The sequence below is a fragment of the Suricata suricatta genome, chromosome 6 (assembly GCF_006229205.1).
Source record: "Suricata suricatta isolate VVHF042 chromosome 6, meerkat_22Aug2017_6uvM2_HiC, whole genome shotgun sequence".
Lineage (NCBI taxonomy): Eukaryota > Metazoa > Chordata > Mammalia > Carnivora > Herpestidae > Suricata > Suricata suricatta.
The window spans coordinates 51,492,276-51,518,687 of NC_043705.1; the positions used below are offsets into that span (position 1 = coordinate 51,492,276).

Sequence of the window (26,412 nt, forward strand, 5' to 3'; positions counted from 1 at the left end):
ATGCAGCTGTGAGCAGAGCACAATTTGTGCATTCCAGTGATCACGGAGAGGGGAGGGGACTTCGCTAGGAGTCAGGAGTGTATTTGCCCAATTGTATACATGAGAAGGTAGCACAGGGAGGTCACACAACTTGTCTGATGTGACACTTGCTCTCAGGCAGTCAGAAGTCTGGCAAGTAAATTCTCTTACCTATCACACTATAGAATAGCCACTGTCCTTATATAACGGAGCCCTTACCTGTTCCATCTTTGGGCTGCTGCTGGAGAGTTCTCCCCAGTATCTGTGTGATGGAAAAATGTAAAATTGGAAGCACTCCTTTGAAATGAGCTCTCTTCCACATGGCTGACCTGTCTCCTAAAGTCCTTACAAGGATTTATGACCCACATGCACAGGCATGTCTTGATGCACACACCAGCTCCAGGCAGACTCTGCTAAAACCTCAGCCCCACCATGACCTCACTGCTGAACATCATGCAGGTTATTCATCTGTTCTCTTTGGTGCAAAATGGTGGAATTGAGAGTATCATGTAATACTTCATAGTAAGGCTTACGTGAGAAAATCCAGGTAGAGCCCCTGGACTGGTATCTGAACCCAGATGCTTAGCCACTACTAGTTCATAGCCCTTCTAGCTTGTTATAAGTGCAAGTTATAACCTGTGCTAGGGTGGATTTAGTGGTAATCGTGCATGTGTTGGGACGCCAGGACACAGCTCTTCCTGTCAGCGTAACGAGGCTAGCAGCTCTTTCATCTGCGTGGTCCTTAGATGAGGTTGCAGCCCTTCCCCGCGGGCTCCGGGTGAGTGAAAGGTGAAGAGGGAGTTGGGTGGTGGATCTTCCTCCTTGGAATATTTCCCGTGAGTTACTGGGAAAACAAGAGGGTTTTTATGTGCACAGAGTTTTCTTTCCAAGGTTTTTCATTTTAAATACTGTAACTGACTGTCTTTTTAGAAGTGTTGAATATAGGCCCAATGTTTGTCAAGATTGAGGTCCTTTAAGCCTGGATGGCTGTGACCTGAGGTGTCGGGGGTTTCAGGACCACAGTTTAAGAGGCTGTTCAGTGAGAACGGTCACTCAGTTGGGCACAGAGCCATGTCTTAACCCTAGTGTGGCAGATCCATCCAAGGACTTGCTCAGGGCTTTTCACCTGAAAGTCAAGTGTTTAGGCTTCATAAAGACAATTACAAATCATTCCCAGATAATGTACTTTCCAGCGCAAGGAAGTGATTTGAAATTGTTCATTTCATCTTAAAGAGCAGCTCAGCCTTTTCTGTACTTACTTTACAGACTGACCTTGCCCATCTTCTTTCACCTGCCCACCGAAGAGAATGGGTTTCATCGTTAAAGGGCCAGGGATAAAAATAGAATATCAACCTGCTATGATGTTCCTTTTGTTTGTTATTATTATCATACTAGTATTTTATCACACGTAAGGAAGGATTCTTCTCCTTGCCTCCCCAGTCGATCGTAGAATCAGAGAGAATTAGTGTGAGCTGGAAAGAATCTCCGATTCTTCCGAACTCACCTAGATGTAACAAATTCTGTTCAGATGTGCCGTGGATGCTGTTCCAGCCAGGTCAGATTAGCAGACTAGAGGCAAGCACTTGCATGAACTGAGCTTACTTATATTAGGGGTCTAATACAATCGAATAAGCTAAAGTTGAAACTCTAAGCTAAATAGTTTCTTTCTTGAGTTGAGTTAGAATCTAAATGGGAAGTCATAGGGACAGAAGAGTATTCAAGGCAAAACTGAATGTCGCTTATGCCTTTCAAATATGACTTGCCTCATTTTATTCAAGCAGTTGAGTAAATCAGAAAAATTATTTCCTGACCTCAGCTGGAGATGTAATGATTTAGAGCTTCTGCTTACTTAATGGTTGTAACTAAGTCCTTCAGTCTTTGAAATTTTATGGGGAGTGGGTGATGCACACTGGAGACCTAAAAAACAAAACAAACACCCAAAACTATATCGTAAAAACATATTAAACATAGTTACCATATGACCCAGCAATTACACTCCTAGATACATCCTCAAGCAGAATGAAAACCTGCATCTCCATAAGGAAATGTGTGCAGAGGTTCTTAGCCACCTTATTCATAAGTGCCAAAAAGTAGAAACAAGCCTGAATGTCAGTTTAGGAATGAATATACAAAACGGGGTCCGTCCACACGACGGGATGGCGTTGGGCAATAAAAAGGAATGAACTGCCGGTACATAACAACGTGAACGATCCTTAAAAATGGGAAATATCCAGAACAAACGAATCCATTGAGAAAGAATGAAGATTAGTGGTTGCCTTTGGCTGGGGTGGGAATGGAAGCAGTTGGGGAGAAATGAGCTGTGAGGGCTCATGGGTACAGGGTTTCTTACCGGGTGTAATGAAAATGTTCCCAAATTGTCATGCTTGTGAAACTCTGAATATGTTAAAAATCATTGTCCACTTTAAATGGGTAATTAGTATGACATTATATCTTTATATGTATATATATATTAATCTATGCTAATACCTGTTGAAAAATATCCATGTAGGGAAGAAGCATATACTAAAACATTAATAGTGGTTTTGTCATTTCTTTTGACCTTTTCAAAGTTTTAAAAATTACTTTCCTGGCCCCAGGAAGTGTCTTAAGTAATTTAAAAACATTTCAAAAAAGATGTCTTAAATTCTTTTCGAAAGGTGGCAGAGCGCACATATGAAAATCATATTGTAAAATAACACTGCATTTGGAATTGCGTTAGGGCAGGAATCTCTCCTTCACCTTGATGTCCTCTCGCCACCCCATCCTGTGTCTGAGCAGGGGTCCAGCCAAGTGTGTTCACTTGAACGGACTGTTAAGGCTCCTCGATGAATGGAGCTCAGGCCGATATTTCAGTAGATAAGTGCCTTCTCTTTTTCTCTCAGTCCATATTTATATTGGGAAGTCCAAAAGATAGGTTTTACTAGTATTCCCACTTTTAGGGGGAAAATGGAGTAATTGGGATACTGAAACAAAAGGTCACAGTATTAAAATGGCTCCCAAATTAATAGTAGGAAGGAAGCCTTCTCAGATTTGTTCCCTTCGCCATTTTAAGTCCTCTGGCATTTGTGAATCCAACATGCACACGAGGACAGAACTTTAGAGTGATGCGTGGAGGTGACGTTATATAAGGGAAACACCAGCGCTTGCCTGGAAAGGAAAAGGTGGCTGTTGGACTTAGCTGGGGGGGGGGGGGGGGGGGGGGGGGAGGATGCAAAGGGAAAAGCCTTCATCTGTCTGATCAAGTTGGGATAAACAGTGCTGGTATTGAGAGTGTTTGAATTAGTATTCAAAAAAGTGAACCACTTTCCCTGTCCTGACCTAAAGTTTGCCTAATGATCCACTACATCTCATCAGCCATTTTCAGCCACCAGCTTAGGTGGAGGAGAGAAGCATTTATTCAGTGCCTTTAATATGCTAGGCATTCTGCCTCGCACTGGGGAGTCAAGTGTTGGGCCAAAATCAATTTGGACCCAGCCTTCCTAGAACTCAGTCTGTTGAGAGAATAGGATGCATTCAAAGCCTGCGAACCACTCAGAATTCCTTTGGATCTTTGTGGAGTAGGCAATGCAGGCTGAGAGCATGACCCTTGTTTTCCAGTTGTCCTCTTGACGATGCCCTGCAACGCGAAGCCAGTTGTGGATTTGATTGTCAGACCGCTGAACCTGAACCAGAGCTGAAGCAGCAGTAGTTGGCTGGTCGGCTCTGATCAGGATATTTTCCCCCCTCCTTTGTGGGAGAAGTCAGATGGCACAGCAAAGAGTAGTTAAAGGAGACTACTGATCATCCTGTATTTTCAGTGTAAGCTTTTTTGCTTTGTTTGAATATAGCCTCTGGGCTTCTATTGTTCAAAAGGGACTCAATACCGAGTAGAGATCTGTTAGGCTCATCTGTTTCTTAACAGAGCACTGGCAGGAATCTTGGAGCTCCTTAACCCTGTGCAGCGTCCCTGGTGAGCGTGACTATTAGAGATTACTTCTTCCATTAGAGTTTGGCAATAAGAAGACATGTTTATTAAGTTGGGTAAATTAGAGGGGATAATCCTCCTGGGTGGGCTGTGAAGGCAGGATTAATAGGCCTTTAAAAGAGAGTAGTCTGAAGTTACTGATACCGTGATCGGCCAGACGTTGCTATAGCAGTGAGTGGTTTGATTGCACTGTGCAGTCGGTGGTGAGGGGAGTAAGTGTAAGAGGATCCTAGTAATTTAGCAGAGTCTCTCCTAGAACAATTTGATTAAACTCCAGGAGAATGAGTGCCACATTCTTTAGACGCTCTAAGATGAAGTTGTGTATAGTCTTAGATTAATTAATGATACATTATTGTCCTGAATCCATACACTGTCACAAATACTTGTAATGATATTTGGATAAAGGTCTTATAACTTTGAAAGTTATTTTTAAAGTAATGAAGTACACATTTTATGAAGGCGTGCCCCGTTTATTATAGTTTGTGCTTTTTGCATTAATGAGATTAGAGTATGCAAAAGCAAAATGCAACAGACCATACAGAAACCGAGGCTGACCGTGTGCAAAGCCTGGAATTTGGAGAGTGACAGGAAGCTGGGATCTGAACATATGACCAGGGTGGCACGTCTTTTGTTACTGGATTTTACCAGGCACTGGGGCCTTCTTGATTAGCAGGCTTGAATAAAATGCCTGCTGTTCCATTTAATTCCTACTGTAAATAGAAATTGTTTAGAAATGCAGAATCCTGATTTAAGAGCATATGGTCTGAAAGGGCTTTAAAGGCATATTTTATAGTGCCAAAGCAAAGACGTGTGTCATTCTCTTGGAGTCATTGGATCTTCGGTTCTGGTTCCTCTTGCCGTCTTTAACGTCATGGTGCTATTTCCTCCACCCAGCCAGCTTTTAGGGCTTGGGTATGTGTGTTTCAAAACAAAACCCCTAATATTTCCTACAGCCACTTCACATCAATTCCTACATCTGTATAACAGGACAGAAAGGTGTATGTTAGTGTTTTGAATTTTGGCACTTGAGCAGTGGGCTTACAGAAGGTGAAACGGGCCCTTTTTGGCCTTCCTATCGCCGACCATGTTGTTCCGCAGACGGTACTCTGCTGCCACCTGGAGGCCCTGTGTGGGCTGTGCATTTAAAGGTAGGTAGGGATCCAGGGAACAGAAGCTGCCCGCGTGCCCCTCATCCCTGCTGAGGTCAGCTGACATGACCACGTGAAATTGAAGCTATTATCCTAGCATTTTTCATTATAGACCTTGTAAGGATTATGAATGCAAGGACAATAAACTATTATGGAATATAAATATCTCCTCCCTTGTTAGTAAACACAAAGTTTCTATTAGCAAATTACAAAATAACCATCGTGACAGTGGGAGATTTGACTTCTGTGCTCTGTCCTTCACTTACTATGATGTTTTAGGAAAGCGCCTTATGCTTTGTCTAAGCAAAAACAGGAATGATACTCCTAGCTCAGTGCCTGGAAGTAAGGAGAGCTTGACTAAATCCACCTGGAGATCTGGAGACTCAGGAGACTTCAGTTAATAGGAATGACACAGTGGAGTGGTGTATGGCTAGTTAAATCAGGAGGTTTCCCCAGAATTGGTGTCAGGCAGGGCCATGGTGGCAGGGCAGCTGAGGGAGGGTTCAGGGGAGGCCGTGGGCCCACACTCTTGTATGTTAATACAGTTGGCAGTAAAGATTCTTAGCCATCTGCCCTTGCTAGGAGGGTCCAACACTTATTTTCCCCGGGCCCCAATGTGGTTTTGTCGGTCACATATCAGCAACAGTGGCTCTTGTTTACAGGCAACTGGGTGGGAAGAGAACCAAGCAGGACCCAGAGAAAAATACTCCTTAAATAAGCCTTCCTGTTTAGCCCAGCACATCCCGACCACTGATATTTCCAGGAAAGCCTTTATTCAGAAAGAGGGTGCTCAGCATGCCTGTGGCCTGTCCATGCTCGGCGTGGCATCATCTGTGGTGGGAATCCAAGGGTTTTGCTGGCGTTGTTGGCTTTTAAGGATGCCCGAGGAAAGGCAGACCTCATCTGGAATGAATTAGGCTCTTTTGAAACATGCAATGTGTGGTATTTGAGAAACTAGACGTGGGATTTCCTCAGGTAGGTACTCGTCATGTCCTTAGAATCTGGGCTATTTTGAAGAGCTTTCGTTCTGTGATCAGCCTTCCTTCTGAATCCAGGGCATTTGTTTATTTAATGCTGGGTTGTTTTTTTTCCCCCTCAGGATTTCCTGCAGGAGGTCCTGGGCTTGTTTACCTCTCAGTCCACATAAATTTTACCAGAGTGTGGTAGTTGGGCTGTCAGATACTCTGCTCTGTGGAGAATTGATTTTTAAGAAGCCCCCTCTAAAACCCTAGCTCCCCACAGAAAGTTCCTGGGCTACTCCTTTATATTTAGTCCTCTAGTTTTCTAGTTTTTGTTTTCATCGTCATCTTTTAATGAAAGGTCCTATCAGCAGAGCCTGATGAGGGTTATTCCTTTTGCAGAGATTAAGAATTTGGTGTCCAGCAGATCATCACCGGGGAAGGAAGACAATGAGAAGGTAACGGTTCTCTACCTCCCATCCCCTTCTTCCCACTTTTCCTCCGGAGCTGAAGTAGAAGGGAAGATCTAGCGCTAGTAAATACTTAAAGAACACATTTTAAAAACAAGTAAAGCCCCAGGGTTATGCCTGAAGTCACATTCTTGAGTAACTTGAAATTCAGTTTTCTGTATCAAATTTTCAGTGTCTTTATGACCAAGGCTGGTTGTCTGAGTTGTCTTTGTATATACAGGATTGTTATATATACATCTTTTTTAAATTTTTAAAATTTTTTTAAAATTTATTTTGGGGAGAGAGAGAGAGAGAGAGAGAGAGAGAGAGAGAGCGAGCGAGAGCGCGCGCATGAGCAGGGGAGGGTCAGAGAGAGAGAAAGAGAGATACAGAATCTGAAGACAGGCTCCAGCTCTGAGCTAGCTGTCAGCACAGAGCCCAATGCGGGGCTCGAACCCATGAACCGCAAAATTATGACCTGAGCTGAAGTTGGACGCTTAACTGACTGAGCCACCCAGGCAGCCCTATATATACATTTTCCAAATGAAGTTTTTCCTTGATGACTGATAGCTATGGATGTTTGTCAGCAAGAGTAGACCTGAGAGCTAGCTTATGGAAATAAAATCATCTGTGGAAAGTGCTCAGGTGTGGTTCACTGTGGGGCCAGTCCATTCGTTAAGGCGGCTCTTCCCTAAGACTAATTAAGACTAAGACTAGCTTCCTGTTGATGTTTGGTGAAACATGTGATACATCGTTATTGTTTTTTTCTGAGTTGATAAGCGTGAACAGAATTGTGGCACATAAATAATTTTTTTAAATCCCTGCCTGACTTTATCTTTTTCCAGAGCATGGAAAGTCCGCTGGTTCACCTGAATGAACACGAAGACCCGGACAGTTTAGATGTGGGTATGTTCCCAAATCCCAGTTTCCCTGCACTCACAGGAGTATGGCGGTCCTGGGTATGCAGAGGACGAAAGGAAAAGAAACTGTAAAATGAAATCTTTCTTCCTGGGAGCTTTGGCTAGTTTTTGAAACCGATGGATATAAGTTTTCCATGCAGCAACAGTTCTAATATTAGGAATTGAGAGGTTGAGTCTCCATTTACAGTCCTTTAAAAAGCAAAACAATGAAGGCTCTTCCTGAGCACTTGAACTCTGAGCCAGACTCTGCCTTGGGACTGTGCTGTGTTAGTTACCTTGTTACTTCTGTGAGGTTCGTGCCACTTAGCTTCACGTGAAGTGACGGGTCCTTGGGAGCAGGTGGTGGAATGGAGCCTCCTGCCCTCATTCTGCCTGGCCCCGGAACCCCAAGCTTACCACCATCCCATATTGGTAACCGCTTGGGCAGCCCTCGGAGCTGAGCCTACATGGTCCTCCTTCCTGGCTTCAGGAAAGACCAGACGCTTGTCACTGGGTGCGAATCTGGGCACGAGGAGAGCCCTTGGCAAGGTGAACGTAGTTTTTCCTTGGAACTGGACATTCTCTTCTGCGCACACAGTCTAGTTCACAAGTCCTTAGGGCATCTCCCCAGATGTCCCTGGCCATTTTCTAATTCTTGAGGGCTAATCTGGACCCCAGGGTTCCCGTCGAGTTAGAGCCCAAAGAAGCTGTGGGAGGCTGGGGGACATACGTAAACTGTGCTGATGTCTCCTGGGGGCCTCTTGGTGGTCTGTGCAGACCGCTGGGGCTCAGGGCAAAGCACAGATGCATCAACTTTCCTGCTTGGCTTCTTGAGACTTGGTGAAGCCAGGGCCGTTCGCACCCTGGAAGGCACACAGGCAGAGCAGTGTGAAGTGTTGCTGAGAGTGTGGTGGTGGTGGTGGTACTGGCCATAGCGGTGCAGTGCTCCGGCTGATGGGAAAGGCTGGGGAACTAAGACAGTGCCCAGCTTGAGTGTAACAGTGAAGGGGGGTTGGCCTGGGAGCCTAGTGGCGCAGGTGTCTCCCTGGAGGCCGGTGGAGTGTCAGCAGGCGCAGGCAGAGCAGTGACAGCAGTGGAGGGGGGTGGGCGTGAAAAGTAAAGCACGGCGAGGAGGAAGCACCGTCAGCGGCCGTTGGCTGTGCTGCGGGTAGCTTGGCTGCGAGCCAGACGCGTCTGCAGGTTCTCCCTGAAGGAGTTTCTCCAGCAGTTGGGACAGAAACAGACTCTGCCAAGCAATATGCACACCTTTAACATTTCTGCTCTATAAGGTAAGGGCAATGCTTGACTTTGAGGTGACGGGAAGAGGAAGGAGAAATGAAAGCAGACATCTCCGTTTCAGTGACTGTTGAAGGCCATTAAAGCCGGGGTCCTACCATTGCTCATCATACAGGATGTCTCATCTACAAATTGCATCACGCTCCTAGGAATGTTAGCTGTGAAGAATGTTTACCAAGACAAATCGCTGGTGGGGGAGGAGTGTCGGCTGTGACAAGGATTAACTAGGATGATGCTACTTTTCAGTCTTAAGTCCAGTCTCAAACTGATACGTGTGTTGGGTAAGAAGACACGTGGTGAGATTGTACAAGTCTGACTTAATCTGTGTGTTTTGTCAGTAACAACGTTGTGTCTGAGGAGCAGTGTAATACATGATTTGAGACAAAAAGTGCCATGAATGATTGTTCCTGTGCTAGCATTTGCTTTTTTCTTCATTTAAATTAAAGTCACCCAACTTTATGCAAAGAAAATGATAATAGATTTTAAAAGAACCTTCTGTGGGACCCAAGGGGGCAGGAAGCAGTGAGCAGTAGTTGGATGGTAAGCCAAAGTCTGGAAATTGAAATGGCTTTTCACCAAGGTCCTTTCCAGGCTGTTGTGTTACTTTACATGTGCTTATATTCAGCTCCCTCTGCGAGGACATACTGCTTAATGTGGGGTTGAGATGCATGTCTTTGCTGACTTGGATTATGCAAAATAGTATGATGTTAGTTTAGCATGCTCTCATAAACTACATCAGTGCTGTTCCAATAGAACTTTCTGTGATGATGGGCATGTGTTATAGCTACTCTGTTTGCAGTGGTAACCAGTATCCACATAGGTCTATTGAGTGGATGATCTATGACTGAGGAATTGATTTATAAATTTTTAAAAAATTTATCTCCCTGGAAGTTTTCATTGTATCATTGACTATCAGATCATCAAGAAGTGTGTTGACTGTTAGTTCATACACTGGAAATGACTGTTGATGATTCAGGGATGATGTCTTGAGTAGGTAACAGCCGGTAAACTCATCCAAGCCCGTGCCTCTGAACCCCCTCAGGGAGTAGCAGGAGGACTTTGGGGAGTGATGGCCCTGCTCTCTGTGGATGCTGTCAGAACCTCCGAGGGGAGGGTATCACTTGAAGGGCTGGGACCCAATTCTCTTGCTGTCAAAGTGAAGGGGGGAACTTCTCAATGTGTATTTCCTTCACATTGCAGGCAGGTAGAATGGAGAGAGAGGGCAGAGCGTTTGGACGAAATGGATTTAGAGAGCATAGATGAAATGGGTCAATAGCGAAATTAAGAAGGAAGAAAGGGTCCACTTGGCTCAAGTATACGGGACTGAATGTGATTAAGAAATAGAAGCTTGGCGGGCCGCAGCAGCAGACGCTGTGCGGGGGAGAATGGGAGTGGACAGCGGTGGAAATGTGGAGGATGGTGAGCTTCGGCCGCCCTCCTGGAAGCCCACCTGCAGACAAAGATGCACAAACCATCACTGCATCAGCCAAGTTGCACATGGCTTGATTTGTTGCTGTCGTGCAAACTCTACTTTTAAAAGGTTGAATTTGAAAAAAATAAAACTGCCTGGTTAGAAATGAAGGTTTCCAGTGGAAAGTTAAGTTTGAGCTTGAGGACTGTGAAACAAGAGTGCCAACATCTGAAGTGAATTATAGAAGGTCCTGGAAGGGAACCCTTCTGCCAACCTAACAAGTGATGATATTCAAGAGTGTGCACGTCAGACCAGATTGAGTGACACTTGTGTGGATGTTGCTTTTCCTGCAATAATTTATTGGCCATGTCCTGCATTGGACAAAGATTCTTTGAAACTTACAGCTAAAGCTATAGATCATATGATGATTTAGATGGAGAAAATGAAGGATTGGTAAAATACACTTGTCAAAATAAGAACCAGGTGATGATGTTTTAGCTTTCCTTATGGGACAAGGCGGTCGGGAGCTGGGGATGGAGGAGAGCTGCTGCTGGAATTGGCTGCCTCGCCGGCCTCGCGTGAGAAGTCCCAGGACCTTGAACCTCTGGGCATGAAGCACAGCTGCACGCACTGTCCCAGGTTGGGCGGGAAGTGAGTGGGGTTCCTGCCAGGACCAGAGAAGATTTGAAGTAGAATATCATGCCCAATAAGACCTGTGGATAAAATAATCTTTCTCAGTTATGGAAGTAGTTAAGTGCTCACAATTGGCAATCTTAAAAAAGTAGGAAAAGAGAGAAACACCCCTATAATTCTCCCACCCCAAAGCAGCCGCCATTAACCTTTGGTGTGTTTCCGACCAGTAATTTTACTATACACTCCCCGCCCCTTTTTTTTTTTTTTACATAATTGTGATCACATGAATAACAGAATTCTGTGTCCTGGTTTATTCATTTCACATTATATGCCATAAGTAAGCTCTATTTTAGTTGGTAGCTTAGAATGATTTTGTACCTTTTTTTCTACACACAAAAAAATGGGTTGCTTTTCTAAAATGTAAGGGAACGTATCTTAGATGATGCCAATAAGTATTTATCAGTGAGAAGAAAGGGTCTTTCTTTAATAATGTGTATTGTTTGATTTTATTGAGTGACCTGATTTTCAGTTTATGCTGAGGCTTGAACTCCAATTATTCTCTAACACCTTGGGTCACTTCACTGCTATTACTGTTGTTACTTATACATAACATGAGAAAAAGAAAAACTTTCAGTTAGTGGGAGTCGGGGCAGGGAAGAATGGCTACCAGCGTGACTGATGATCCAAAGGTGACGTAGATAGAAATCCAACCTGATTACCACCCCCCACCCCCAAAACCCATCCAGACCAACTGTGAAGAGAAGGAAGCAGAAACAGACAAACAAACAGTAGGAAGTGAAGTGTTTCAGATTGCTAAACCTAGACAGCACAGACTTCCATGACTACAGAAAAAACTCAAAAGGAGAAACAAAGGCCCTACACAGGAAGCTTAGGAAAAACTGTGAGCAAGGGCAGACTGAAGGAAGTGATTGGAAGATCCAAAGGATCGGCTCCTCTAGAACAAAATGTTTGGTGTAGTACACACTTTTTTCAGGATCCCCACTTGTGGTACTATTTGGGAGAGGTCCTGGCCCGTGGATTTCAGTGGTAAGATGCATGGAGACCGTACAGTCGTGTGTGTTCATTTGGCATAAACCACCAAATAAGTAGGGCTAATCAGGTTAGTCTTGGGTTAGAAATAGAATTAAGGTTGCTAAGTTATAAAAGTCTGTAAACAACACTTTTAAGTTGTTTGTGAAAATAATTTTGAGATGGTTCCAAACAGCATAGAATCTTAAGATCCAGCACCCACGTCAGTGGAAGCGGGCTGGCTGTCTCTCGGCTGTTACTTAATAATAAATGTGTATCTGTGTTGAGATCTGAAGAATGTTAAATGAAACATGAAGGGCTGTTTAAAAAGTGTCCGGGAGCAGGAAGCCTAGCAGAGCTTGAAACCTTCTGAAAAAGAAGTTTTGAAATTTTTTGGCAGCTCTCACTCTATGCCCCAAGCTACAGAAGCTTCTTTGGATTCCTTTTTTTAGGCTGGGGATGGGAGGGGGGTCATTTCTTCACCACAAGCCAAAGCTTCTCAGTGATCTGATGTTGAAACAAAGAGGCTGGGGCTATGGATGGAAAGGTATCCCGGGAAGACCACTGGGAATGCACAGTTATTTGTAAAAGCAGACTCCTTCTGTTGACTTCAGTAAAAATTTTTAGTACGCTTGTTGAGGTTTTAAACATTGTTTTTGGTAGGAGAATTTACTGACTTACTAGAATTCTGCTGAGTGTTATAAGCTCAATTTGGGTCTTTTACCATGAGTGTTCTCTCCGTTCTGTTTGTGGCCTCACTGTTTGGACACAGTCTCCTTGTGGAATGTGAATAAAGCATTGTTCTTCAAATTAGACAATAGGGATATTTATTGGCAGAAATGTATCCCATAAATTAAAGCATTTGGGGATTTTTAGGTTAATATATACTATAAACTAGGAAACATGTACACACTAAAACCTTACTGGAGGTGTAGAGTATCATGTTGCTTTTCTTCAGATTAAAAAAAAAGTGACAAAGACTGTTAAAACTTTAAGTCCCAAGTCTACCGTGAGCCTCATGTTCTGCCTATTAGCTCATAAATGTAAAAAAGGCAAAAGAAAAGTGAGTGAAGATAAAGAGTTACATAGGTCCTCTGTTATCCTTTGGTTCTAAACTCAGCCTATACATTGGGCTTACCTTGGAGCTATAAGAGTACGAAACTTGTGTCCACTCCCATAGAAATTTGATTTAATTGGTCTGGACTGTAGCCTGCACTTAAAGAGTTCTAAGCATTCCCCAGGCTTCTCAATTGTGGCCACGTTTGAGAACCATGACCTACTTCCTTAAGGGAGCTCTGCTTTGTTGAAATCATCCGTGACTTTTTGGGTTTTCCCTATATTTGGAGTTGGGGAAATAGTGGTTCTACATTTATTGCAATAGATTGAAAAAGCAATTAATGGAAGTCATTTTGTATTGGGTTTGCAGACTCCCAATGATGATCACCATCAATATCATCGTAGATCTATAGGGAATGTAAAACCTTTGGAAAAAAATTACTGAGAAAAATTCCCAACTACTTGAACCTAAATGAAATAATTAGCATTTAAAGATTAATCACTTTTAAATATTAAGAAGGAATCCTGTGATTGTTACTTGGTTTCAGAGTCATTTACTGGACTGTGAGGTGCACAGTTGAGGATGAAGGGAATTGGGTTTACACCAACCTGAGAAGGACTTCACCTGGTACTTGGCATTAGTATCTATAGTACAAGACAAGCTACCTTTTTCTTTCTTTTCACAAACAAATTTAATTTCTGAAATGTAACTTAGGGGGAAAATGGCAATTTTTTCTCTGAACTCTAAATGTTCTTTTTGTTGTTTTTCATTTCATTTTATTAGTTCATCATGATAGGTATACTCTTTAATCCCCATCTCCTATTTTCCCCATTCCCCCACCGACTCCCCTGTGGTTTGTTCTCTGTAGTTGAGTCTGTTTATTGGTTTGTCTGTCACTCTTCTTTTTTCTTTTTGCTTCTTTGTTTTATTTCTTAAATTTCATGTATGAGTGAGATCCTACAGGATTTGTCTTTCCCTGACTAACTTATTTTGCTTAGCATTATACTCTTCAGCTCTGTATTGTTGCAAATGGCAAGATTTTATATTTTTATGGCTGGATAATCCATTTTATACACCCCCCCCATGTTCTTCATCCATTCATCAGTTGATGGACACTTGTGCTGCTTCTGTACTTTGGCTATTGTAGTTAACACTGCAGTAAACCTAGGAATACATGTATCCTTTTGAATTCGTGCTTTTGTATTTTTTTTGGTAAATACTCAGTAGTGTGACTACTGGATCATAGAGAAGTTCAATTTTAAATTTCTTGAGGAGCTGCCATACTTTGCCAGAGTGGCTGCACCAGGTTGGATTCCCACCAACAGTGAACAAGCATTCCGTTTCCTCCACTTCTTGCTATCACTTGTTGTTTCCTGTGTTTTCTATGTTAGCCAGTCTCTTAGGTGTGAGGCGATATCTCATTGTGGTTTTGATATGCATTTCCCTGATGATGAGTGATATAAATGATCTTTTCATGGGTCTGTTGGCTTTCTGGGTGTCTTCTTTGGAGAAATGTCTGTGCATATCTTCAGCCCATTTTTTAATTGGGCTCTTTGTTTTTTGGGTATTGAGTTTATCTGTTTTTTATATATTTTGGATACCAACTCTTTATTGGATATGTCATTTGCAAATATTTTCTCCCATTCAGTAGGCTGTCTTTTAGTTTTGTTGATGATTTCCTTCATGCTGCAAAGTTTTTATTTTGATGTAGTCCCATGGTTTATTTTTGTTTTTGTTTCCCTTGCCTCAGGAGACATATCTAGAGAAATGTTGCTTTGGCTGATGTCAGAGAATTTACTGCCTGTGTTCTACTCAAGGATTTGTTTGGTTTCAGGTCTCAGATTTAGGTCCTTAATCCATTTTGAATTTATTTTTTTACATGGTATAATAAAGTGGTCTCCTTCCATTTTTTTGCATGTGGCAGTCCAGTTTTCCTGACACCTTTATTGAAGAGTCTGCCTTTTCCCCCCATTTATGTATGAATTCTAAACTTTCATTCTCCAAAATAAGGTTCTCAATTCCAAATGAACAAGCTTAGAGAATAAGTAAATTCCATAGGTTTCATCCCTAAAGATTCTATTTTGATGTGTAAGTCAGAGGATTAGATATAGAATTCAAGCAAAAGTGAAATATTAAAGAAACTACAACTAATTTATAAAACATGAAAACAAATGGAAACCAGGAAATATATTCTGGAGCTAGTACTTAAAATTTTGATAAGAAAAGTTAAAATTTTACCCATAGATTTCTTTCTCTTGTGTTGAAACACTTGAGTATAGTGTGTACAGACACTGAATGGAAAAATTGCTTTCACAGAGGACTCATTGGGCTGTGGGCTTGACAGCAGTGTAAGTGGGCTTAGGTGAGTTTAGGCTTGCTTTTAATTGAGTATCAGTGGATAATCCCTTGGAAGCCACTTCAGGGCAAATATGTCAGATCTCATATTGCTGGCATGAAAGCTAACAATTTATGGAGATACATTGCTTTAACGTTGAGAGTGGCTAATTTACAGGACACTTTTATGAAACATGGTCCCCTCAACCATGAGCAAGAAAATCAGTGGAATTTATTCTTCATAGTATGAGATTCTGTGGAAGAATGTATAGAGCTAAAGTATAGAGAAGTGGCACAATCACAAATTGAATAGGAGACCCAGTAGTAAATATGGTTTTTTAATAATTACAATAACTTTGTTTTATTTATTTATTTTTTAATGTTTAGTTATTTTTGAGAGACAGAGGCACAGAGTATGAATGGGGGAGGGGCAGAGAGAGAGGGAGACAGAATCCAAAGCAGGCTCCAGGCTCTGAGCTAGCTGTCAGCACAGAGCCTGACGTGGGGCTCAAACCCATGAACAGTGAGATCATGACCTGAGCTGAAGTTCAACACCCAACTGACAGAGCCACCCAGGCACCCCTATAATTTCAATAACTTTAACTTCACTCTGTGATTTTTTTTTTTTTTTTTTGGTATCTAGAGCTTGAGAAGAAAACTTTGAGTAAGCTAGCTGGGTTTCATCCATGCTCTTGAGATCTTCCACTGATAAGATTTCTATGATCCAGTTGAGGTAGGCACACCTATGATCACATGCACATGGGAGCCTCTCCCTAGGGTTACCTCTTGGGAACCTCTTAACTCCAAAGAGACTCTATTTGTTTATGAAAAATTAAAGTTAGTTTCAGGATATCATCTTTGATGGTTAGTTAGCTCGTCAATAACTTCACAAAAGAAAGTGGAGTTTTATGCATGACTTGAATTCTCCATATCTCATTAAGTAAGTGATTCAGTCTTTTAGCATGAATTCCACAAACATTTAGTGAACATAGATTCTGCACTTTCTTTTGCCTCATCCTTTAAAACTGTTTTAAACTTTATTTTTTAGAAGAGTTCAGATTTACAGAAAAGTTGTTAGGATACTATAGAGTTTCTACGTGCCCCTCTTTCCCTATTAACATCCTATATTATGGTACACTTGTTAAAATTGATTAACTGGTATCGATGCATTAGTAGTGACAGAAGTCCATACTTCTGGAATTTTTTTAGTTTTTATCTAATTTCTTTTTTGTGTCTCAGGATCCTATCCAGGATATCATATTGTATTTAGTTACCATGTTTCCTTAGGCTCCTCTTGGACTGTGAGAATTTCTCAGACTTTCTGGTTTTTAATAATCTTGACAATTTTAAGAGTACTGGTCAACTGTTAGGTAGAATTTCCCTCAATTGGTATTTTTAAAAAATGTTTTTCCCATTATTAAAATTGGGGTTATGGGTTTTGGGAGGAAGACCACAGAGGTAAAATGCCATTGTCATCACCTCGTGGGTGTATACTATCAACATTACTTTCACTGTTAATGATGACCTTGACTATCTGGCAGAGGTGGGTCTTGTTGGGTTTATTCACTGTGAAAGGATTCTTGCCCACTACTCTTTGCATACTGTACTCTTTGGAAGGAAGTCATGATGTGCAGCCCATAATAAAGCGGTGGAGTGTCATCTGTATATGTGCTTGTGTGCCAATAAATAATTTGGAATTTTCCTACATGGGAGACTTATACCCGTCCTTACCTATTTATTCAATGCCTTGGGTATTGATACTTTGCGTAACAATCTAGTACTGCATTATCATTCAGAAGTGATCTCATTTTGTCAATGGGGAACTCTTCCAGTTGGCTTCTTTTTCCTTTGTATATTTTCCTGTCATTGTGGGTTTATGTGGTTGTTTTAGGGCCGTGAAACTACTCTTTATGAATTTGTCAAAATTCATAGAACTTAATGGCATATAGAGTAAACTTTAATATGGACAAATAAAAAAAATTAAGTTGGAGGGTCCTGTGATGGAAGCAGAATGTGACAAAGCAGTCTAACATACTAAAAATGTATGAAGTGTCTGACAGTGGGGGATGAGGAGAGTTCAGACCTCGATAACTTTGGAAATGAGTAGAATCCATAAGATTAAAGGAAAAGAAACTGTACATAAGCATTATCCTCTAGGTGATGGAGTTGTTGGTCAAGGGATACAGGTTAACAATTAAACCACAGCAAAGGTGCCCTGGAAATGAAAAATTAAGCAAATGGGTTATGGATAGGATTGTTTCGTTGGAGTGGGAGTTGGTAGATAACATAGGAGGCTAGCATGATCTTGGTGCTAATGAATTAGAGTTGGACACATGAGTATGCACTCATGGTTAACATAGATGTGCATGGTTGCTTATAGGAATACTTGGAGACAAATGTGCATGCATATATTCGAGCACCCATGCAGGGGCTCCCTCACTCTTACAGTCGACAGGGCCTAGAAATAACCACACTCTAGTAGCATATATAAGATGAACCACCTTTTATTTAAAACTAGGATTATCCATTCTGGTTTGTGGGAATTTTAGCTTCAGAACTGTGGAATTGATAGATTTCTTTTCTTTTCCCCCCCCCATTCTCACCGCTTTTATTCAACAGAGTACAGGAAGTCCTAGCCAGTGCAATTTGGCAAGAAAAAGACACAACACGCATCCAGATTGGAAAGGAAAAAGTAAAATGATGAGTATTTGCGGATAATAGGATATTACATATAGATAAACCCTAAAGATTCCACCAAAAAATGGTAGAATAAATGAATTCAGTAAAGTTGCAGAATACAAAATCAATATACATAAATCTGTTGTATTTCTACACACCAATAACAAAGTAATAAAAAAAAGAAATTAAGAAAACCTATTTATAATTACATAATAAGAATAAAATACCAAGGAATAAGTTTAACCAAGGAGGTGAAAGACCTGTACAATGAAAAATGTAAGACACTGATTAAAGTAATTAACAATATAAATAAGTAGAAAGATATTGCACTCTTTGGGATTGAAAAACTTACTACTGTTAAAATGTTACTACTACCAAGAGCAATCTACAGATTCAATGCAATCCCTAAAATTAACATGTCATTTTTGACAGAAATAGAATAAATGTTTTTAAATTTGTATACAACCACAAAAAAACCCAAATAGCCAAAACAATCTTGAGAAAGAACAAAACAAGTATCACGATCCTGGATTTCATGTTATATTACAAAGCTGTCATAATCAGGGGTGCTCGGGTGACTCAATCGGTTAAGTGTCAGACTCTTGGTTTCAATTCAGGTCATAATCTCATGGTTCCTGGAATAGAGCTCCATGTTGGACTCCACACTGAAAGCATGAAACCTGCTTGGGATCCTCTCTTTCTGCCTCTCCCCAACTCAAAATAAATTAACTTAGATTATTGGTCTTGGCCTTTGAGCGTTTGGATCTGACGAGTTGTGGGCATCTTCCAACATTCTGAAAAATCACTGATTTCTGCCAAACACTGCGGCCTGAGACCAAGCATCCAAGCATGGGAGACAATCACCAACAATCCCTTCAAGAGCTCAGAGAGCTCCTCTTGGCTAGTCGAAGAATGACTGCTGAACAAGAAGCACAGTCTGATATTTCCACAGCACTCTCACAGTCTTCAAATTCATTATACTCACTAATTATCTTCCCTGTCACTGTCAATCTCCCAGTCAATAACTGTAGTTTATCTTCGCTGGCCACATCGTCTGTACATAAAATATTCTCGTTCCTATTACAAAACCTGTCTATTCTAGAACCACGTTCATTATCTCTTTGTGATTTAAAAAATGTTTTATCCTCATCTGACACATCACTTCCACTGGAACTCCGTGTAATATCTGTGAGCCCACAGGTACTCTTAGATACAGTAGTTGCTTCCTTGGGTCTCAGGGATAATTCAAGGTGCTTCTCTGTAACAGTCTTCTTTTCAGCTCTTAACAACTGAGTCCTGGAAGTGTCCTGAAATCCTTCTCCTGAGCCATGCTTCAGAGAGGGAAGCAGTTGTCCCCACTGTCCTGAGACCTGCTCTTCTGAACTTCAGTGGACTACCTCCTGGAAAGGATGGGTATTCTCTAGCCCAATTTCTTTTTCTCTTCTGGGTACAAGATGTACCGCTGCCAGGCATCTTTGGACTACAGTCACCTCCTGCACTTAGCCTACACAAAGGCACGCCGTCCATAGATTTCAGTTTACGTTAGAACTAATTGTTTAAGTGTTTTGCTCATTTTATATCTCCTAGTTAACTTAAGGGCATGTGAATAACCATATAAAAGTCCATTGAAGAGTTGAACTTTGAATGTTAAAATTGACTTAAAAAAGTAAGTTTGTGAATACGTTTGTGACACATCAGAAACGTTTTGGGGAAGGTTTGGGAAAACTGGAATTGGAACATTATGAGAAGAAACTTAAAACATAGATGTTGCTCTCCCTCACTGACCTGGCTCTACCATGAAGAATCCCTTTGTCCTGAGGCGGTGACAAGAAACTTGACTATCCCTCCACCCTTGCTCTGTCCAGTCTCAGGGCTCATATCCTTGCTTTTCCCACCCCTAGGACCTCTCACATCCAGTATCCACAGCTGCCTCTCCACAGTAGAGTCAAAATTCCGTGTAATGCACTGTTGAGGAAAACTTAGCCAAATTGTCCTACTTTTTTCCTTTTAGGTTATGCCAAGGATTTCAAGGTCTAAAGCAAAAATAGATCCACCAGGAGTCTTTTTTCCCCTTATGAATATTATCTGAAATAGAAACTGATCATCTTAGCCATATTAACAGCTGGAGGAAGCATTGACAATATAATTCTTTTTCAAAAATGTATTTATCTTGAGAGGGAGTGTGTAAGCCAGGAGACGGAGGGAGACAGAGAATTCCAAGCAGGCCCCACACTGTCAGTGCAGAGCCCAGCATGGGACTTGATCTCAATGACCTTGAGATCACAACCTGAGCCAAAACACAAGAGTCAGACCCTTAATCGACTGAGCCACCCAGGTGCCCCTGACATGATAATCCTTGAATATGTTGCTTCATGTAGAAATCTGCTTTCCTGTCCTCAATGTTTTGGATATTTTCTTCTTACACTACATGTGTATATGTCATAGTACAAGTAACGTCATTTTGATGGATTTCTAGGGTATACTCAGTGTTTCTCCTTAGACAGTAGGATGATATAAAAAACTTTCGAAAGGGCGTGCAGGTTTTTTACTCAGATAAATTAAGGTAATAAAGCTAGGTCAGAAGTAAAAAGTACTCTTATGTATAAAATAAGGTGGCTCTATGAAATGGTGGCATCCTAGAATTCCAATATATGGCAATATTCCATGCTCCCAATTCATGTCTGTTTTATATGAAATCAATTTTATGGGCTTTGTTTAAACACAATGTGGAAGTAAGAGAGAAAAATAGTAATTTAAACCTCTGGCTGGCTCCACTCATGATGCCGTGTCCCTGAGTGAGTGTGACACTGAACATATGAATGTACTGTGCCCACTGCACTTCTCAGAGCACATCCTGAGCACCCGGATGGAGCTGTGCTTTTAAAGATTTTTATTTTCTGTATAGCACGGGCTCTGTAAGAGCCAAGCTTTTCACTTGGAACATAACCAGAGTCAGAATGTTCTCCAACAAAGAACTACTTGTGCTGAATTCCAACAGATGACATGGTACCTTCTAAGGGATTTTGAGGAAGCTTCTGACCATCTCTGATTTTCACCCCAGGCTCCATTACATTGCCGCTTGCTGGCTGAAGTGGACCAGGATAAGCTTGTCCTGGCACTAGGGGTTTGGCCACCTCTTGTTTGTGTTTTTTAGTGACTTTTTCCCAGAATTGTGTCTAGTAGTGTTAGAAACTGTGGTCTCTGGTTGTTGGACAATGGAGCAGAGAAGGAAAACAAATCCTCCTTTTCTTTCCGTCTTGGTATGATTGTCTTGGAACTTCTCTGCACATCAGCATGTCTCAGTTTAAGAGTCAAAACGCTCTACTGGCTGAGCCAGCTGGGCACACTGGCATGTCTCAGTTTAGAAAAGCTATCACTCCGGAGGTGTACATGTAAGAATACTTCAGTGTCTATAATGTAGAAGAGACCTACAGTAAAAGGGAAACTTGATTTAATATTTAAGTGAAAATGTAATGAAAACTTAAGTTCTTTACTGTTAAGACACAATTTGATTGTCACAACTTTTTTGTAGTGTGGATGTTATGATCTCTTTTTATATGAAACAACTGAGGATCAGAAAGTACGAGTAGCTTGGTTAGGGTCGCCAAGTCAGTAAGTGACAGAGCCACTGTCCAAGCCTAGATACATAATGGCTCCCCCCAAACTTATATACTTTTTCTTTTTAGCTTCTGGCTCCTTAAGAATATGAGTATGACACAGCTCTTTTATTCAAGGTGTTTTGGGACTCATTGGAAGATGAGAAAATTTTACAAATACTATAATTCAAATAAAAATATAAATACCCTCTGAGGAAGATTAATGTCACCAAGGTTGAAAGGTAGGTGGCATGCGTGACATGTAGGTCTTCCAGAAAGCTGGAATGTCAGCAGCATCTGCCCTGGGTGATTGTAACCCATTGGAGGCAATTTTCTAAGCAAAGGATTTTCTAATTAAAGGATGCACAGTAAGGCTGATGAAATCATTCACACTTTGGCATCGTAACAGTTGTATGATATCTGATGAGAAGGTGGCCTTGGGGGACATATCATTAAATTCTGCCAACGTCAGTTGGAATCAGCCAGAAAAAGCAAATAACTTAATCCATTGAATATGGGGGAGATATAAATAACATCTTGAAATGATTTAAATGCAATCATAGTGGTACAATGGGGGAAAAAGTTAAGTATTCTAGAAAACAGATAAATGACCAACATTTGGGAGTTCTTTGGTGAGCAAGAAAATGAACTGACCTAAAAATGGAGGTGTGCAAACAATACAGTGGCAGTAATTTCATTCTTTAAAAATGTTGGTAAATCTGACTGGTTGAGGTAATATCTCAGTGTGGCTTTGATTTGTATTTCTCTGATGGTGAGTGATGTTGAGCATTGTTTCATGTGTCTGTTGGCCATCTGGATGTCTTCTTTGGAAACGTGTCTATTCATGTGGGTAAAATGAACTGATCAGGAGATTATAAATGTTGGCAAGGATGTGGAGAAATGGGAACCCTCTTGCACTGTTGGTGGGAATGCAAACTAGTGCAGCCCTCTGGAAAATAGTGTGGAGGTTCCTCAAAAAATTAACAACAGAACTACCCTGTGACCCAGCAATAGCACTGCTAGGAATTTATCCAAGGGATACAGAAGTGCTGATGCATAGGAGAACATGTACCCCAATGTTCATAGCAGCACTGTCAACAATAGCCAAATCATGGAAAGAGCCTAAATGTCCATCAACTGATGAATGGATCAAGAAGATGTGGTTTGTCTATACAATGGAATACTATATGACAATGAGAAAGAATGAAATCCTACCATTTGCAGCAATGTGGATGGAACTCAAAGGTGTTATGCTAAGTGAAGTCAGCCAGAGATATGGATACCATGTTTTCACTCATATGTGGATCTTGAGAAACTTAAGACCATGGGGGAAAGAAAGGGGATAAAAATAGTTACAGAGAGGGAGGGAGACAAACCATAAGAGACTCTTAACTATAGAGAACAGACTGAGGGTTGATGGGGGTGGGAGAGAGGGGAAAGTGGGTGATGGACATGGAGGAGGGCACTTTTTGAGGTGAGCACTGGATGTTGTATGGAAGCCAATTTGATAATAAATTATATTTTTAAAATGTTGGCAAATCAAAGCAGAATAGAAAATCTTGTTAGGCTTCTCACATATGTTTTCTGGATAGTTCTATTTTATTGTCAGAATCATTTTCATATCAGCAATCAAGTGATTTGTAATTGGTCACCAAGGACTGCTCTTTAGGGAAAACTAGATTAAGACAGATCTACTTGGCATCTCAGCTACTACAAATGTGTTTTACAAAGACTTTATCATATTTCTCTTGGGATTGTCCTGACTTTCTTCTTATCTGTCACTGATGGTCAAGAAAGGAGCAGCTCTAGTAGTTTGTTGACCTGGGGTTGATCCTGGTTAAATGGCTCAAAAACTTAACCATGCATGGCAAATGAGAAAGATAATATTATCTTCTGATCCAGCACTTTCATTTCAGTTTGATGATTGTCTAAACAGGCGAAGATTCCCGTTCTTTGGTCTGCAGGCATCTGTGAGGCAGCCAAGGGTACAAGGATCCGTGTACACTGCAGTTGTGGAGAACCCTGGGCTTTGTCCACTCACCAGTACAGCTCTTTTCCTTTTATTTTGTCAAATAAAGATACTGTCATGATGAATGAAATACAGTCATATTTTAAAACACTTAATAAAAAGCTACAGGAAGCTACATGTCTTCTGTAGCGTAGGAAATATAGTCAGTGGTACTATAATAGCATTGTATGGTGACAGATGGTAGTTCTAATGAGCATAGCATACCGAGTTGTTCATTCACTTCTATACACCTGAATCTAATATAACATTGGGTATTACCGATACCTGATTAAAATTTTTTAAATACATATTTAAAAAAAATTTTAAATGTTTATTTTTGAGAGAGAGCATGAGCAGGGAGGGGTTGAGGGAGGAAGACACAGAATCTGAAGCAGGCTTCAGGCTCTGAGCTCTCAGCACAGAGCCTGATGTGGGGCTTGAGCGCACAGACTGTGAGATCATGACCTGGGCCGAAGTCGGATGCTTAACTGACTGAGCCACCCAGGTGCCCCTTAAATACATAATTTCACTCAGGATATTAAATACTACAGATGACATGTAAAGCTTCTCCATCTACAGGTTAAGTAAGTGTAAATCATTCATTCATCATATGCGTACAGTGTCCCTGGCACTTTACCACGCTTTAAAACTTAGAGAGTGAATAAAAACACTCACCTTGTATTTGTATTTTCTTATTAAAGATCTGTGTGGACTAAAACTCTCTTACCTGATACAAGGCTTGAAAATAATTCTTAGAATTGCACCTAGCTATTTAAGAAAAGTAATTATTTTTCAAATGAAAGGCCACAAAGTAGAACATGTATTACTGTTTATTTTGACTTAGTTGTAATGCTTACAACTGTCTCTTTGCACTTTGTTGTATTTGTCTGTTATGTTTATGTAGCAAACTGTATAAAAACACAACCGCAATTTGTGTAATTCTAATTTTGATTTGAATTGGAAATTAAGCGGTTTCTCTCCTTGCTCCAGTTCCATCTGGGCGTCTCCCCCACTCCCCACCCAATCAGACAGGATTAGCTATTTTGGAGCAGATTATGCGTCTCTCTTCTGACACAGCATGGCAAAGTAAAATCAACAACTTGGGAAATAGTTGCAGTGAAAAGAAATATTAGTTATGACACCTATTGCTGTGCTTTGCATCTGCAGCATCACACAGACCTTCATATCGTTTCCACGGTCTTCGTTTATTTGAGTGGCAGATGACCTCACACAAGAAAACGCACCATTGCCTGCTATCGATAATAGCAAATAAATGCTTTGAAGAGACTTTCCTCCGAGGCTTGGGGTGTGTTTGTTTTCTGCCACAGATCTTGGCTGCTGTGCTCGAGCTTACGAGGGGCCCATGTATCGGTGTGCCTGCGGAGAGAAGGGAAGTGAGTCTGCACAGTGTTCCTTTTAGGTGGAGGCGGTGATGGGCTTGTACTGAATGCTAATTACAACAGGGTTGTTATGTGGGACCTGTCGGAACTGTTGGTTTGTGGTAACTTAGTCACAAGCTCTGGTGAGAGGGACTCTAAGCTCTAAAGGTACCCAAAGTCCTTAAGATTGAAGCCAAACTTGGTGACAGCCGAAGCAGAATGCCCCAATTGTACTGAACGGTAGTAGATGACTTTGCAAGTATTTAATGAGTAGATTTGTCTGTAACACTTAAAGATTCCAGTTACTTGAGCAGTAAAAGGGTGGGGAGACTAGATTGCTAAATGAATGATCCGAGTTGTTTTCGCCCTAGAATCTGAAAATCTGTCAACACTGACCATGCTATCAAAGAAGAGATTGCTCTGGAAAACCCCTTGCCCTGAGTGGGATGGCTTTTATTTGCCTGTGTCCTAAGCTCTCTGGCTGTCCACACGTGAAAACCTCAACCTTCACCTCACTGTGCAGGGTGGCTTTTCTGAAAATGGTACTCTAGCTCTGGAGCAAAATAAGTGCATTTGGAGACTTTTCTTGAAGCACAGGCAGCTCTCTTTCAATTCACAGTTACCTTTCTTCTTAATTTCCATTTCCAGCCACAAGAAGAGGGGAGTTAATGATTCATCTGCTCCCAGTGACCTTTTGAATAACTGGACTGTGATGTACCAGTACGACTCTTTTCTGCCTCTCTCTCCTTTTTTACTTCCCTAGTTTGGCTTTAATATTTACAGCCTCCTTCTCAGTCTACATGCCCGGACGCCCGAAGGAAGCAAAACGTTTATTGCCTCTCCCTCCCCACGTTCGGGAGCTTTTCACCCAGCCCCATTCCTCCCTTTGACATCACACGGCAGACTCGCCTCCTGGCTGGGGACGCCCGAGTTCCTCCTGAGTCTCTCCTGTTGAATCTGTTGACTTAAGCAACACAAAAAGATGGATTCTGACTCCGACTCCCCTTTTCACTACTCATGGCCTTCCTTCCCCAAAATGAAGATTCGACGGAGGCCGTCCAAGCAAGGTAGATCCCGAAGCTTTTATTTCCCTCAGAGCCGGGCCAGGGAATCTTCATATTCTTACCTTTCTTTTCCTCGTTGCTTTGCCAGACTGTTGTCTGATGAACTGCAAGTTTATACATGTCTTTATAAAGCTCTAACTCTAAAAACACTTTCCAGATGGGCTTCTGAGGTAAACGTCCTGGTTTGTAGGTTCCTTTCACTTTGACTCTGCCTTTGTGGTGAATGGTGCATGTGCAAGTCTCTTTTTTAAAAAAGTTATGGGGGGAGGGCAGTTCAGTACAAGGTAAATGTTTCAGATTCAGTTTATCAGAGTTACCTTGGAGTTACCTTGATAATGGAGAGTCCTATTGATTTAAAGACCTGTGTACATATTTGATATCCAGGTTCTGCTTCTTTGGTGTTTTCAAGTGGATGGTGGTGTTTTGTTTTTTTTTTTTCTTTACCTAAGAAAATTGTTCCATTTTATACTGTTGATTTTATAGTTCCTC

At 41.4% G+C, this 26,412-nt stretch overlaps 1 protein-coding gene and 1 long non-coding RNA gene across 3 annotated transcripts in view; one reads left to right on the forward strand and one right to left on the reverse strand.

The window, feature by feature from the left end:
* ARHGEF28 (Rho guanine nucleotide exchange factor 28) overlaps nt 1-26,412 on the forward strand; it is a 237,089-nt gene that overhangs the window by 95,951 nt on the left and 114,726 nt on the right. For both annotated transcript variants that reach the window (XM_029942435.1, XM_029942436.1), the window contains 2 exons: nt 6,492-6,547; nt 7,384-7,444. In XM_029942435.1, coding sequence (XP_029798295.1) covers nt 6,492-6,547; nt 7,384-7,444 — 117 coding nt within the window. The remainder of the gene's footprint in view (nt 1-6,491; nt 6,548-7,383; nt 7,445-26,412) is intronic.
* On the reverse strand, nt 24,293-26,124 carry LOC115294497. The gene is made up of 2 exons (XR_003909913.1): nt 25,986-26,124; nt 24,293-24,857 (listed from the first exon to the last, which is right to left on the reverse strand). It is a non-coding gene; the product is annotated as an uncharacterized LOC115294497 (long non-coding RNA).